Here is a 14,757-nt window from a genome sequence, read left to right on the forward strand (position 1 = left end):
AGCAAAATAAAAATGTGTGTTCGTTTGCAGCACCAAGCAAATAAAACAGGGGAAATAAGGACAATAAAGGAGCGTTTCGCTTTGTCCTAACCAAAGGCTGTTACAAGACTCTACAAGATGCTTTGGGGGTTCAGAACACCTGGAGGAAGGTGGGTAAGTGCCACTCAAGGACTCACAGCCTCTGTGGGAACACGCTCTGCTGTCTGGTCCTTGAGACCATCCTGACTCATCATTGCCACCATGACCCAGAGCTGGACAGGAATTGACTGTCAGGCAGTGGTGACAGCACTGCCTCGTCACCCTCCCCCAGCCACGCAGCTTTTGCCAAACCTCAATAATATTCTCTAGCATAAAACGTCAAACAAAAACGTTTCTTTTCAGACTTTGACAGACTATCACTTAGAAAGGCTTTCTACTTCTCCTGTTTCAGGTCCTAAGCTCTTCTTGTCCACAACTCTTTCCTGCTCACCCCTCTCCACCCTGTCCAGAGCACATCAAGTACTGTTCAGCTGGGTTTTGAAACTGTCATGGTTTTCTGGTTCCAGGATCACTCAGGGATAACAGACAAACTCTAGACATCCGCACATTAATTTCTTGTCTCTGGGAGTCTCTGTATTCCTCTCAGAGTGAACCTCGCAGTCTCCAGTTGCATTAAATCTGTCACTTCTTTTAACGATGAAGGCACTGGGACAGAACACAGCAGCACATTCAGTATTTCCACTGTGCCAAGACAACCTTTGTGTGCAGTTCAAAACTCACCTGTAGCAAAACTCATGTTTTTGGAAGGTCTGGCAAGCCGGTGGAAAGACATCAAGAAATGCCCAAAGTGTTGTGCAAGTGTCACAAAGGTACAGCACGATATCCTTCAGCTCCTGAGAGACAAAGAGCAATTACTGAGAGGAAAGCCAGACAAGTTTTTCTGGGAACACAGTATAACTCACTAACAAGGACAACATTTTCAGATCGAGCCTTTTTCATGACTGCACAAGTCTGCTATCAATCATAAACACTTTGAACATTACTGGGTCTAGAGGCAATGTCTCTACTAAAACCTCGACCCTTTAAACATCTATAATACAATCCCAACTGCTCACTCTCATTAAAGATTCTGTGAAATTACGAGAAACCTTGTCAGATCCCATTCTGGACAGTGGCTTTGCCCTCTATATATCCTCTGCATACAGGATCCTTCCCCATCTCTCTGGAAGCACTGCAGTAATACAGGAATTAAAGAGATGAGTTCAGTGGTCCATTTCAGCGCTGCTCTACAGACGCATCTTGCACTAACACCTCCCACGTACAGCCTGCATGACTAAGATTTCGTAGAAGACCACGCTCCGTGAGCTGGGGCCTGGCTTTGTACAGCACCCAGCACTAAAAACCCTCTGAATTAACTAGAATTAAAGTGCACTGCTGTTAAAAAACATTTCTGAAGAAAAGATCAACTCTGATCACTGTCAGGGTTACACGGAGACTTCTGCCAGACACTCTGTTATATTATTTATAAACTGGTTAAGCAAGAGAGATGCCAGGTTTAAAAAGAACCCACGCTACAATGGATATGCTTGAAATGCACACGAGCAAAGCAACCAGCTCACAGTGGAAAGGCTTTATCATCAAGTCACACAACAAACAGTGAAACAATGACACGGAACCACATGCTGCGTGAGCCACCAGGATTTGGGAACAGAATGACCCTCTGTGGCCCCACTGCTCTTCAGTCTGCAGGGTGACAAAGAGTAAAGTGCACAGAGCAACAGTCCTACCTGGAGGGGCATGCTTCCTGGAGTCACATTTACTCTTTCTTCCAATTTCTGGGGCTCAGCAGAGGCTCCTTCACACTGCAAGCCACACTTACGCAAAATATTGTTGAACACCTAGATCAAGAGAACAGAACAGCGTTAAAACAGACGGGAAAACAGTGGGACATGCTTTATATGCAATACGTGGCTATTTCCACATAGCACAGAGCTGTAGGAGATGAAAGGTGTGACACTCTTGCAGGAAGGGCCACGCTGCACCCCCAAAACACCACATGACTTGTGCGCAGTTTATCGCGACTGCATGTGCTGGTGGTGCCGAGACACGGACTGCGGCCAATCCTGAACCCTCAGCTGGGTGAGAACATCAGGCAGCAAGACCAACATGGGGAGGCCACTGGGATCCCCATTTGCCAGGGAGTGGTGGGACTGCTGGGACATTGACACCAACTCCTGTCGATGAGCTCGGTCCAATGCCTTTCAGCCTGGAGGGCAGCAGGACAGATTTTGCAGTTCTTATTTATAAATAAAGAATTTGAGGAGAAGCTGATAGAATTAAGTTCCAGATTGCTAAAAACCTTTGGTGCAGGACCAGCTTCAAACCCACTGCTCTACGTATGCACCTTGAGAGGTTTGTCAAACCCTCCTCCCAGAGACATGTGAGTGGTGGCTGAAGGTACATGGACAAGAAGAAACGGCCTCAGGTTGCGCCAGGGGAGGTTGAGGTTGGATGTGGGGAACCATTTCTTCCCCAAAGGGCTGTGGGGCATTGGAACAGGCTGCCCAGGGCAGTGCTGGAGTCACCATCCCTGGAGGGTTGGACAGACGGACATGAGGTTCTCAGGACATGGGGCAGTGCCAGGGCTGGGTTATGGTTGGACTCGATGATCTTGAGGGTGTATTCAACCAAAATGATTCTGTGATTCCAAGTTGCATACTTGGGGTTAGTGCTACTATTCTACAGTGTGCGTGAGCTCCTAAATCCACACAGGTATCAGCTCCTTTCAGACACAGCATAAGCACATACGCAGCTTTATGATAATCTTTGAGCTGTGAGACTCGCACATGTGAGATACACCCGTATCACCCTGTGACGGTTGCCAAAACACACAGTAAAGAAACCAGCGTTCTGCAGAGAAACTGCTGACATGGTGCATCCCAAAAAGCAAATTGTCCTCCCCAGTAATTCATTTGATCTTGCATCCTATAACATTTTTTAAAGATATATCACCTCTGAGATTTACCTCTAACAGTTTCTTAGCACACAGACAAAAAGAAGAATGTAGACTTTCAAAAAGTCAAGTGACATTATAGCTTTCTTGGGGTAAACAGTATCTCGGGCATTTTATTTTTGTGCATAGATGAGCTTTCTGAGGACATAAACATGACATTTTCAGGGTACAAAGATGTCTAGGTACCTTGATTTCTCCCTCAGGCTAAATGCGAATCCTGCTTACCGAGTCTGGGGAATATACAAGCTGCTTAGAAAAATGAAAGCTTAGACATGGAGAGGCGCCAAATACCTTTTGTATGGCAACAACACATCCTTTCCAATGGATTTTCATATACTCCTGAGAACCTGCCGTGTTAACGCTAACCTATTCTACTATGTCAAGTCTTCGCTGCCTCTCATAGTCTCTAGAGTTTGGTGTTCTAAATTTCAATGCTGCTTCTGCTTTGGGGTGAGGTGGGATACAAAGAATACTTCTGGAGCCAGCTAATGAAAATTCCTTGAGATTAACTGCAGAGAATGCAAAAAATTACATAAGGTAACAAGAAATAGTCATCAAGTAATAGTTTTAGAAAAAGTTTCAAAACCTACCTGGCAATATTAACATAAACTAGAGAAAGTAAGTAATTACAAATCCATTTTGCCTGCCTATGGCCATACTTGCTCCCTTTCCGCGCTCTAAAGGATGCCACATCTCAGGATGACACGACAAGGAGAACGCGGTACCTGCAGGACAGTGGGCAGAGTTTCGTCCAGGTCACCGAAGTAACTTGGCTGCTGAGTGAAGATGTTTTCTGAGAAGAGAGGGGGAAGGAGATCATCTCCATTAGGTCAGACATTCGTGCCAACGAACAGATTTGCACCACAAGATGTACTTGTGTCACTGCTGACACCCCCAGACGCGGGTAATCACCATTTTGGACACGGGCACAGGCTCACGACTCAACTCGCTGCCCGTCAACCCCTCAGTGCAACTGGGGAACAGGGAGCGAGCTCACGCTCATCAGAGCGGAGCAAACGAGATGTCAGATGGTTTGTGCGCAGAGGCTGAATCAATGAATAATGCAAATACTACCGCTAAACATTCCTCGTTCCTTTCTCTGACAACTGGAGTTGACTTTTAATTACTGATAACAGTTCAGCATGCACTGGAGAATGTTCTGCAAAATATTTCTTAAAGGTAATGAGGCTTTAGTAATACCTGCTATTATATTACTAGGACTTCATTATCCTCACAAAATACTCCACCGAATAATGGCATACCATAAATCCCCGCCAAGTAAGCACAGAAGCTGCCTATTTCCCTGTGAATTACTGTTCAGCTGATGAAAATTAACAGAGTTCTCCAGCAAGGACAGAGCACCAGTAAGAGTTACGAGACGGGTTTCAGAAAAATTTATACCCTGAGAAGAATCTAAAGTTTATCAAGTTATGAATTACACACCAGAGCTGTTCACGCCATTACAGTCATAACATAATGCAAGTAATCAGGTGGGGAAATCATCGGTTACTTGCGTGCAATGTTATTGCGTTGCACACCAGAGCATACATATAATTCAAATGAGGTTTCATACACTTCGGCCTTCTTCAGCATATTTGAAGACCCAGAGAAGTTAAAGCTTCCCATTTAAAAGAGAACTATCTATCTTATCTTGCCTCCTTCCCACCTCTGAGGCTTGACAGATGAATTTAGAGTGTAAGTTACTGGATTCAAAAATGCAAAGGTTTAAGGTTTAAGCTCTTCTGGTCTGGAAATCTGGCTGTGGGATGTGTTGTCTAATGCTTCTCACGTTAGCCAGCTTGGAAACGAGACAAAATAACTACCAAAGAAAGGAAAAACTTTCATTACATGGACTGCAGACAATGTGGGTTAGAATTTCAGAAGAGCTCACTTAACCCAGGGTTAGGGTTAACATCCACCTGTGTTCAGGTGGATGTTAAAGATCACAGGTGAAGAGAGCCCAGGATAAAGACAGAAGCTAAACCAATATGCCCCCTCTTCATTATGCAGGTTTTAGTGTCCACGGCATTACTAAATATGCACTTGCAACTAAGACTGTACAAAGAAATCTGGGGATAAGCACAGCTTGAGCAGTATTCTGAAGTGCTTCGTGCTTTGAAGGCACAATATAAATCAGTGTCCGCACTGAAAATTCAAGTTCTCCCACTTCATCGGCCAGTGATTACTTCACTTGCCACATTTCACTTGGTCCCCAACTCTGGGAACAAAAGCACTCATATGAGCAGCTGGACTGAGCCCCATGTTCTCCGCCTCCTCCTGCCCTGCCCAGGGACCGACGTGTTTGCCCCTTCCCACCAACCCCAGGATTTTACAGCCCTCAGGATCCCCCCACAGCGGCTGAACACACATTTCACTGGCATGGGAAACAACTGCTGAGGCAGAACCGAACCCTGATGCCCCGAGTCCAGCTCAGGACAGCTGAGCAGCTGGACATAACTGATTTCTCTTTTTCTTGTGGACTTCATTTATCTGATCTGTAGAAATTACAGATTCTGGTTGGTACTGAACAGTTTGTTTTCAGAGTGGTATGAAACCCCACTCATCACTTGCCGTTATATGAGTAAGCAAAAGCCTAAATGCAACAAGCTGTTCCTTGGCTTGAACTTACCGATCATCTTCTGGAGCAGGAGACCGTTGCCTTTTCCAAAGAGCACACAGAGATCCAGAATCTTAGGGATGTCGAACAGGAAGTTATTGTAGATAATTTCTCCAAAGACTGCAGGAGTGATAAAATGATCCTACAAAGAAAAAAAAATAAAGTAATTTAAAGGCTAATCCATATTTTACCCTGTAAGAACTGCAGTGTTATAATGAAACCTTGTGAAAACATCTCTCAGAGGTGTGTTATGGATTTTGTTTCATAGAAGACAGCAATTCTGCTTACACGGGCTTTTGCAAAGCCCTCCATCCCCATGCTCCCAGCTCCTTCTCACTGCCATTACATCCACCCCGCTGGCCTCACACCACGAAATGAACCAATTGACCTAAAAGTTAAAAAGAACAACCCCTACCTACAGTTAGTTCAGTTCCCAGACCTGGCTCCTGCCACAACAAAAGAAACAGCTGAGCTTATGCAAGAACAGCTCAGCTCAGGAGCAGAATGAGCAACCCGGCATAGGAACGGCTTAACTGGCACTAACACTGAAAAAATACATGTGAGATCGCAGCCTGAGGTTATCAGTACCCTGGTGAAGTGGAATCAAGGCACCAAAGATGGCTACAGCAGTGACAAGTAGGAAGAAAACCCAGGGACTGCAGCTCTATCCCCTGACTGCTAGAACACTGTCAAAAACTAACAGCATTAAAGGAATTTCTTCTAAAATTCTAGATGACAAAAATTCCATTGTCTTTGACACCGAGAAGCCAGCAAGCTGCAACACGATTCTGGATTTTCAGAAGACAAATTTGCCCACGATAGCAAATGTTTTCAGTCCCAGCGAGAGGCTGTACGCACGTTCCCCTGCGACAGCGGAGGGACAGGGCTTTACGCGGCCCAGGTCCAATTTCCAGAACTCCTGCTGACTGCCTGCGTGACAACAGCCTATTCATTCTCTTCAAATTACTCAACTATCAAATGGCTTCAAATACTCGTCTGCCTCATCGGAGCGGTGAGATTTAATCAGATCCTGGAATGAAAGGCACCATAGAGGTGTCAGGTACTTATGCGGAAGTGGTGCCAGCTGCAGGCTCCAGCATTCCCTCTACCTGCTCCTGCCTCCAACGTCTTTCCTCAAAATGTCCTGAACGTCACCACCGTCATAATCGAGAGAATTAGTACATCACTAAATAACACATCATGAATAACACACAGCGAGGGTATCGAAGGAACAATTGCTAAAACACAAGGTGCCTCATCCTACCCAAAGGCCTTGTGAAAACCCCACAAGCTGCTCACGGGAGCTGCACTCACACAATTAGGGCTGAGCATGTCTTTCAATTACGATGCCAAGAAAACAGTAATTTAGAGCAACTTCATCGTGTACCCAAAACCCAGGGAAAGTTCAAGGAGAGACAAGTACTAGCACAGATGTGCTGGGTTTGGCTGGGGCAGAGTCAGTTTTCTCCACAGCAGCCGGTACAGGGCTGTGGGTTGGATTTGTGCTGCAGAGCTGATAATTCGGGGATGTTTTTGTTATTGCTGAGCAGCACTTACACAGTCGAGGCCTTTTCTGCTCCCCACCACCGAGTGGGCTGGGGGAGCACATAGTGGGGCTAGCTGACCAGGGGATACCCCACACCGTATGTCACGCTCAGTATAGAAAGCTTGGGGAAGGAGAAGGAAGCGGGGGGACATTTAGAGTGATGGCGTTTGTCTTCCCCTTCCCCAGTAACCGTTATGTGTGATAGGGCCTGGCTGTCCCGGGGATGGCTGAACACCTGGCTGCGATGGGAAGTGGGCAATGAATCCTTTGGTTTGCTTTGCTTGTGCACGCAGCTTTTGCTTTACCTATTAAACTGCCTTTATCTCAACTGATGAATTTTCTCCCCCATCCCACTGAGGGGAGGGTGAGTGAGTGGCTGCGTGGGCCTCAGTTGCCGGCTGGGTTAAACTATGACACCAGATTACACAACACTGCACGGTGCAGAGGAAGCAGCGTTGAGGGAGTGAACGCTCGGCTACTGGTGGCCCAAAGATCCTCTGTTCCATGCAGCCGATGTTCCAAGTTCCAAGGCCAACACGCTCTTTTTTCTCTTATAACAGTATATCATAACATCACGTGTGGCTAACCTGCTGTTACTTCGCTGATTGCTCAGATCTCCTTCCTAAGAAATCATTGCATAGCTCAGACACTTCAGCTCTGAGTGGTTATCACCTCCATACAGACAAACAGACTAATAAAAATAGTTGGACACGCAGGTAAGAAACACGATTAATTTCTCCAGTTGTCTTTTTCCCTAAACCACAAAGCCTGGAGCACCTGCAAGGCAAAGAAATATTTACCTTGGACTCCTTGTGAGTGGACATCCTGAGGAAGGTCAGGAAGACGCTCCGATGGAGACATTTCTGCATGTTGTTCACCTCCGGATGGCAATCCAACGAGGCATCGAACTTGCGAGGGGCATAGCACAGGTAGGAGTCCAGACATTTCTGAAGCGTCTCATCAAATATCACCTTGCACAACCAAAGACAAGGAAATGGAAAGAAGGAAGTGTCACACGCTTATGGGCAGCCCAGTTAAACTTAAAAGTAACCTGAAACATTCAACAGTACTAAAAGGATTCGCATGTGCATCAAATACAAGCAAACTCTTAAAATCCACAATGAAAATCCATAGGGAAACACTACTTTCTTTGCACTCTAAGGTGCAGTAATTGAAATTAAAATGCTTAACAAATGACATAATGAACATGTACAAGTCTTTAGGAAAATGACTTAAAGTTTGTGGCTTTTACAAGCATGTAGATTGTTCAGGCTTTTTCTTCAGTGTCCACACAATAATTTTTACCTGGCACCAAAATCTGTCATGAGGCAAAGCCAGAAGCCAGTTCAGGTCATCTGCAATGAATTTTGCTCGCTCCAAGAACTCTTCCACTAAAGCAGGGTCTCTAACAACAGGCGGCGGTCTGTATAGCACAAAAGACCGATCTGCTTTTATTTCTGGGTGCTGCAGAAAGCCAAAACATTGTATTAAAACTACAGACCAAGTGACAGGAATGCCCAGTTCCCATTTGCACTGCTCACCAAATTTTAGGAAACCAACAAAAAAATGACACTTTAATGTGATCTGACATTCAGTTCCCTGGGAAGTTCCCATTTTCTAATCTTTCAAGGCAGCACACCAGTGGGTTTGTATCCTTATTTATCAGCAATATTTTCAGACCTTCACAATCAGGTGCATTCTGTTAACCCACAGCCTTGCAAAGCAATCCTCCCACGCCTTCAAAACAAACAGCACCACCTTCATGTCATGGCTCTGATATGTGGCCCGCACTCTCTCTTTTTCCTCCAAACTGGTTCTTGTGCAACATTCCACAGAGTCAAACTGACACGATGACCAAATACAGAGAAGAAACCCTTCCCAAGGGTTTTCCCAGATACTCAAGTTGCGCCAGGGTGGTTTAGATTGGATATTAGGAAAAAATTCTTCATGGAAAGGGCCGTCGGGCATTGGAAGAGGCTGCCCAGGGCAGTGGTGGAGTCACCATCCCTGGAGGGGTTTAAAAGGCATTTAGATGAGGTTCTCAGGGACATGGGGCAGTGCTAGAGTATGGCTGGAGTCGATGATGCTGAGGTTCTCTTCCAACTGAACTGATTCTATGATTCCCACCCTAGAACAAGAATCCCGTTGAGCGGTGGGCAGCAGCTTTGAGCTGCTCAACCCACATGTACACCCAGGGCAAACCTCCCCCCAAGTGAGCAGCATTAATGGCTCTCTCCAGGCCTCCTTCTTTCTGGGAGAAAAAAAGTGACTGTGAATTTAATTTTCTGATTTAACCCAGCTGAAGCCATGAGACAAGAGGTTACGGGATGCAGTCAGTGGATGGACTGATCCTGGTGCTACAGCTCAGAGCTGAACTTCACGTAGAGCTGGCTGAAGCTCCCAGAGTATTGCAGCAAAATTTACATTGCTAATCCGGCTGTTTCTTGAAAGAATAAGGAGTCCTGGGAGAACAGTTTCCTATAGATCCTGAATACAGTAAGTTTTCATTCATCCATCACTGGAAAAAAAGTTCTCAACTATCTGACTGCGCTAAAACATGAAGAGAACAATTGAAGGTGGAAGCTGACCCGATTTCATCATACCCTAAACCAACAACTAGTTACGTGCAGGCCCGAAGAAATAACAATAATTTGTGAAAGGTCTTGTTTGCCTTTCAGGAAAAACACAGCTCACCAGTGCCGGTAAAGTCCGCAGTTTCCCTGTCTTGGGATCCCTTTTGGTCAGCTGGAGCTCATCCAGAGGCAGCGCTGGCATCCTGACCACTCGCTCCTCCTGCAGCAAACTGCAAAACAAAAGCACAGGATGCGTTTTGCAAGGTCAATCAACCAAAAGCACAACAAAAGAGATCGCAGCCTTCCCAAAACACACATTCAGTGGCTGGTAATATATTTATGCAGAGCAATTTATCCACCACCCGAATGTCAAACCTTCAGGGAACACCCGAGAGCCACCTTCACATGGCTTGGAAGAAACCTGTAAAGTGGTGCTCAATTTTCACACCTGGTCCTTACTGAGAGGCCACAGACTCCTTCCAGGACAAGAAAAAACATTTGGGGATATTGTTTAATATGGAAACTTGATATTTAAACCTGGTTCCTGAAGATTTGGGTTGAACTTTCCGCTTTTGAGTGCCTGCTGTCTCCTGATAGTACAAAGTGGAGAGGCGACCAAAACGCATCCTGCCCACATGTGATTAAAGAATATTTTTGGTACTGATGTGGCAGAATCACCCGGTCCTCACGCAGATAAGGTACATGGATGAGGCTACAAAACGCAGCCTTCCCCTCCCTGCCAGCCCCTGTGTGCTCACAGAACCACCTTTTCACCTTCAGCGGCATTTTCGGGCTCAGAAATATCGCAATGAGCTTTCTGAAATTAACTGCAAGTCAAACAAAAGAGTAATTCAAAAGAATGTTATGCGCATTGTTAAAGAAGTATTAATGAGAAATGAAAACTGGAGGTTCACAGAGCTTCTAATTTCTTGGGGGATTTATAGTATTATGATTTCTGCGAAATAGTATTAAAAAGTTATGTTCTTGTTAAGGTCTAAATCACAAGTCTTATATGCATATTGAATTGCATTCACATTGCCTGGGCAGAATAACAGTTAAAACAAGAGAAGTGTCTTTAGAGCTGAACAACACAGATTCAGGAGCAGGGTCAGTTTAGGCAGCAAGTGAAAGAGTAATATTTTTACTTCCAGATAATTTGTCACCTATGGATTTAGGCAAAATGTGTCATATAATGTTTTAGAATTCAATTTAAAAAAAGAAAAAAAATAAGGTAGAGCAATGTCAACGCACACAGGCCAGAAAACTTAAAATAATGGTGTCTTTCCAAGGGAGTTTAAAGATTAGAATATTAACAAGAACGTTTTCAGATTTTTGTGGTTAATAATTTGTTCGGGAAAAAAAAAGCAAGTTTTCAGCAGAATAAGCAAAACTGTTTTTCAGCTATCATCATGTATTTAATTTAGCTTTTACAATTTCTCGAGTCATTCCAAAAACTGCACATAGAAGCGTGTGTTTGCAACAAGGAAAAAAGCGTCTCATTTCAAGCCTGCCAAGCATCAAAGTCTCTGGTCCAAGTCAAATACCCCTTGGAAGGGACAGGCCCTCAGCCAAAGGTTTGTTCATTGGGGGAACTGAATAAACCTAAGTACAGAATATCCTCAACACAGAGAATCACCCCAATCAGTATCATATGCTTCCCTGCACAAGACTTTTGGTCTAAACTACAAGAACATGATTAATTTATTGCACCCTGTGATTTCAGGCACACGGTGTAAGATCCAAACAGCCCTGACAAACAAGAAAATAAACTAGACTTTTGCCAGAGAAACTTCTTCTCGCAGCATCAGAAGTGTTCTCTGCCTCACACATCCCATCATCCAGGAGGAGCCCGGAAAGGGGGACATGCTGCTGGGGCCCAGGACCCCCCTAGTGCTGCGGGCAGGGTACCCACTGCAGCTTCGCTAATGGTGGTGTTGTACATCACACGTACAGATGAGGAGGGAGCTGGAGCACAGACACCCCCGCCCCTCCATCTGCTTTGACATTCCCAGTCCCAATTTTCCCTCAGGCATCTCCAGCCAGCAGTGACACCCACCCAGCTCTGCACCCACTGCCAAGCCAGGCACCAGCTCCAGTGCTCCACACACCCCTCCAGCCACTGCCCACCCCAGGCCCAGCCACCTCCTCCCAGCTCTGCCAGTGCTGCCACAGGCCCTGGAATCACAGAACCATTTCGGTTGGAAAAGCCCCTCAGGATCATCGAGTCCAACCATCCCCCTACCCCTGGCACTGCCCCATGTCCTGAGAACCTCATGTCCGTCTGTCCAGCCCTCCAGGGATGGTGACTCCAGCACTGCCCTGGGCAGCCTGTTCCAATGCCCCACAGCCCTTTGGGGAAGAAATTGTTCCCCAGATCCAACCTCAACCTCCCCTGGCGCAACTTGAGGCCGTTTCCTCTGCTCCTGGCGCTTGTTCCTGGGGAGCAGAGCCCGACCCCCCTGGCTCCAAGCTCCTTTCAGGCAGTTCAGAGATCAGAAGGTCTCCCCTCAGCTCCTGTTCTCCAGCTGAACCCCCCAGGTCCCTCAGCCGCTCCCATCACACTTGTGCTCCAGCCCCTCTCCAGCTCCGTTCCCTTCTCTCCAGTCGCTCCAGCACCTCAAGGCCTTTCTTGGCGTGAGGGGCCCAGAACTGCCCCCAGGATACACGTTCTGGCCTCTCCAGTGCCCAGCACGGGCGGACGGGCCTACAACAGGCCCCAGACCCACCACAGGCCCCGACCACTTTCTCCAGCCCCAAATAAGCAGAGCCCCGTCCCTCCTGACACCCCCTTGGGTCACTGGCACCGCGCTGCCCCCGCCCTACCAGGCCCGGTCACCCGCCCAGCCCCTGCACCCCACACGGTCCCGCTCCGGCGCCCGAGTCCCCGTTACCCGCAGCCACGTCCCGCCGCCGGCACCGCGCTTCCGCAGCCAAACAGCCCTTCCGGTGCCGAGCGGAAGTGGCCGGGGTGGGCGGAGCCTGCGTGGCGCCGCAGGTCGGAGCGGCGGGCGGGGGGAGAGCCGAGGTTTTCCTTTTGGAATAAACCCAGCTAATTAAATCAGTCACCCTATTAACTTACTCGGACTGACTCGCCCGGGAGGGAGGGTCACCGCCCACCCCAGCGCGGGTGTCACACTGCGGGACAAGGGTAATTCTTGGCAATTAATACAGGCACAATTAAGCCCAGCTGAGGTCAGTGACGCTTTGACTCCCGGAGAGGGGTGTGGGGGACAGACACACCGACTGTCACCAGCCCCGGTGCTCTGAAGGGTCTCGGTTCTGCTTCTTCACCACAGGGAACTCTGCCTAAACGTAGGCCACAGTCCAGCCTGAGATGGTGGAGCAGCCTAAAATAGCAACCTGTGCCTGCTGGCATGGGGCTGATTGGGAACGGGGCTGTGACGAGGTTCCAGCTCCTGTTCCCGAATCAGACCCCTCATAGACTCCAGATAGTGGGTGTTTCCACTCACAGAATCCCAGAATGTCAGGGGTTGAAGGGCCCTGGAAAGCTCATCCAGTGCAATCCCCCCATGGAGCAGGAACACCCAGATGAGGTTACACAGGAAGGTGTCCAGGCGGGTTGGAATGTCTGCACAGAAGGAGACTCCACAACCCCCCTGGGCAGCCTGGGCCAGGCTCTGCCACCCTCACCGGGAATAAGTTTCTCCTCATATTCAAGTGGAACCTCCTGTGTTCCAGTTTGCACCCGTTGCCCCTTGTCCTGTCACTGGTTGTCACCAGAAGAGCCTGGCTCCATCCTCCTGACACTCCCCCTTTCCAGATTGATCCCCATGAATGAGTCCCCCCTCAGTCTCCTCTTGTCCAGCTCCAGAGCCCCAGCTCCCTCAGCCTTTCCTCACACGGGAGATGCTCCACTCCCTGCAGCATCTTGGTGGCTGTGCTGGACTCTCTCCAGCAGTTCCCTGTCCTGCTGGAACTGAGGGGCCACAACTGGACACAATATTCCAGGTGTGGTCTCCCCAGGGCAGAGTAGAGGGGCAGGAGAACCTCTCTCGACTCCCAGCTATGTGCAGCGGTGCTGGGTGCCTTGACCCTGCGGAGGGGAGCAGGTGTCACCCTGAGGGGTCCCTGCAGCCCCACTGGGAGCCCCACTGCTCCCTGCTCCCCCCAACGTTGTCCGGGCTCCTTCTGCTCCCACCCCGCCGCTCTCCCTGGCAGGAGGCAGCCAGGAAAGGCTGTGTTCCCGCTCACAGTCAGGAGCGATCGATTTGCACTTCAAATGCCATGACAGGTTGTCCGGAACTCGCCATTCTCACCATTCTTTTGCCATTCCTTTTGAATGACTCATTTTCCAATGAATTATTTATTATTGCTATTTCTCCGACATCCCCTACACAAAGTCAGGCCCTTGGGCTGGAGCCACAGCACCAACGCGCTGTGCAAAACAACCTCCCAGAACAAAACGCTAGTGCCGGTGTCAGATCCAAGGTCTGCGCCGATTGTTCTGTGCAGGAGAACATTTGGCAGCTGAAACACGATTCCCTCGCAAAGGCGTCTGTTTATTTCCCCTCCTCTGCCAACCTTCCTCCCGAGCAGCGGTGGCGAGACTCCAAGTGACTCAGTGGGCTTCAAATCTGTTATCAAGCTGCTTTGAATCACTATTCCCCTTTTTAAATATTTTTTAAAAATATTTGTTACTTTACCAATTGTATATTATATATTCCATTTCCTAAAGCACTGAACTACTGGAGCCTGTACCCAAAACGTTACTGATATTAACTATGTCTGTATAACCGAGTTACATAATTATATGTATACACATGCAAACTAAATTTAATCTGGCAAATGAACAGAAATTAAACAATTCTACCATCAAGTGCCTCTGTTCACCTGTGTACAATGTGCCAGAGACCTTTAACACTGTATGACAGGAAAAGTCAAATCCGAAATCTTAATGTGAATCACAACTTTCCGACCTTGGCCACACTAAAAGCAGCTCCAGGCTGCTGAGCTCTGCTGAAAAATCACGCTTTCAAGGTTTGACCAGGAGCCGGCTGAAGTTACCAGG

The 14,757-nt window shown here is 47.6% G+C and overlaps 1 protein-coding gene across 3 annotated transcripts in view; it reads right to left on the reverse strand.

Annotated features, from left to right (window-relative positions):
- Window positions 1-12,682, reverse strand: part of ASCC2 (activating signal cointegrator 1 complex subunit 2) — a 28,006-nt gene extending 15,324 nt beyond the window's left edge. Inside the window, exons 1-8 of one of the 3 annotated variants that reach the window (XM_082066321.1) lie at window positions 12,620-12,682; window positions 9,850-9,958; window positions 8,461-8,619; window positions 7,956-8,126; window positions 5,622-5,751; window positions 3,718-3,785; window positions 1,767-1,877; window positions 760-872 (exon numbers count right to left, since the gene is read on the reverse strand). In XM_082066321.1, coding sequence (XP_081922447.1) covers window positions 760-872; window positions 1,767-1,877; window positions 3,718-3,785; window positions 5,622-5,751; window positions 7,956-8,126; window positions 8,461-8,619; window positions 9,850-9,930 — 833 coding nt within the window. In that variant the 5' untranslated portion in view covers window positions 9,931-9,958; window positions 12,620-12,682. Of the gene's footprint in view, window positions 1-759; window positions 873-1,766; window positions 1,878-3,717; window positions 3,786-5,621; window positions 5,752-7,955; window positions 8,127-8,460; window positions 8,620-9,849; window positions 9,959-10,265; window positions 10,684-12,619 lie in introns of those variants that run through there. The other 2 variants (XM_082066322.1, XM_082066323.1) reach the window with 2 other exon arrangements.
- Window positions 12,683-14,757: the final 2,075 nt, after the last annotated feature.

Source organism: Streptopelia decaocto (genome assembly GCF_964273445.1).
Source record: "Streptopelia decaocto genome assembly, chromosome: 15".
Lineage (NCBI taxonomy): Eukaryota > Metazoa > Chordata > Aves > Columbiformes > Columbidae > Streptopelia > Streptopelia decaocto.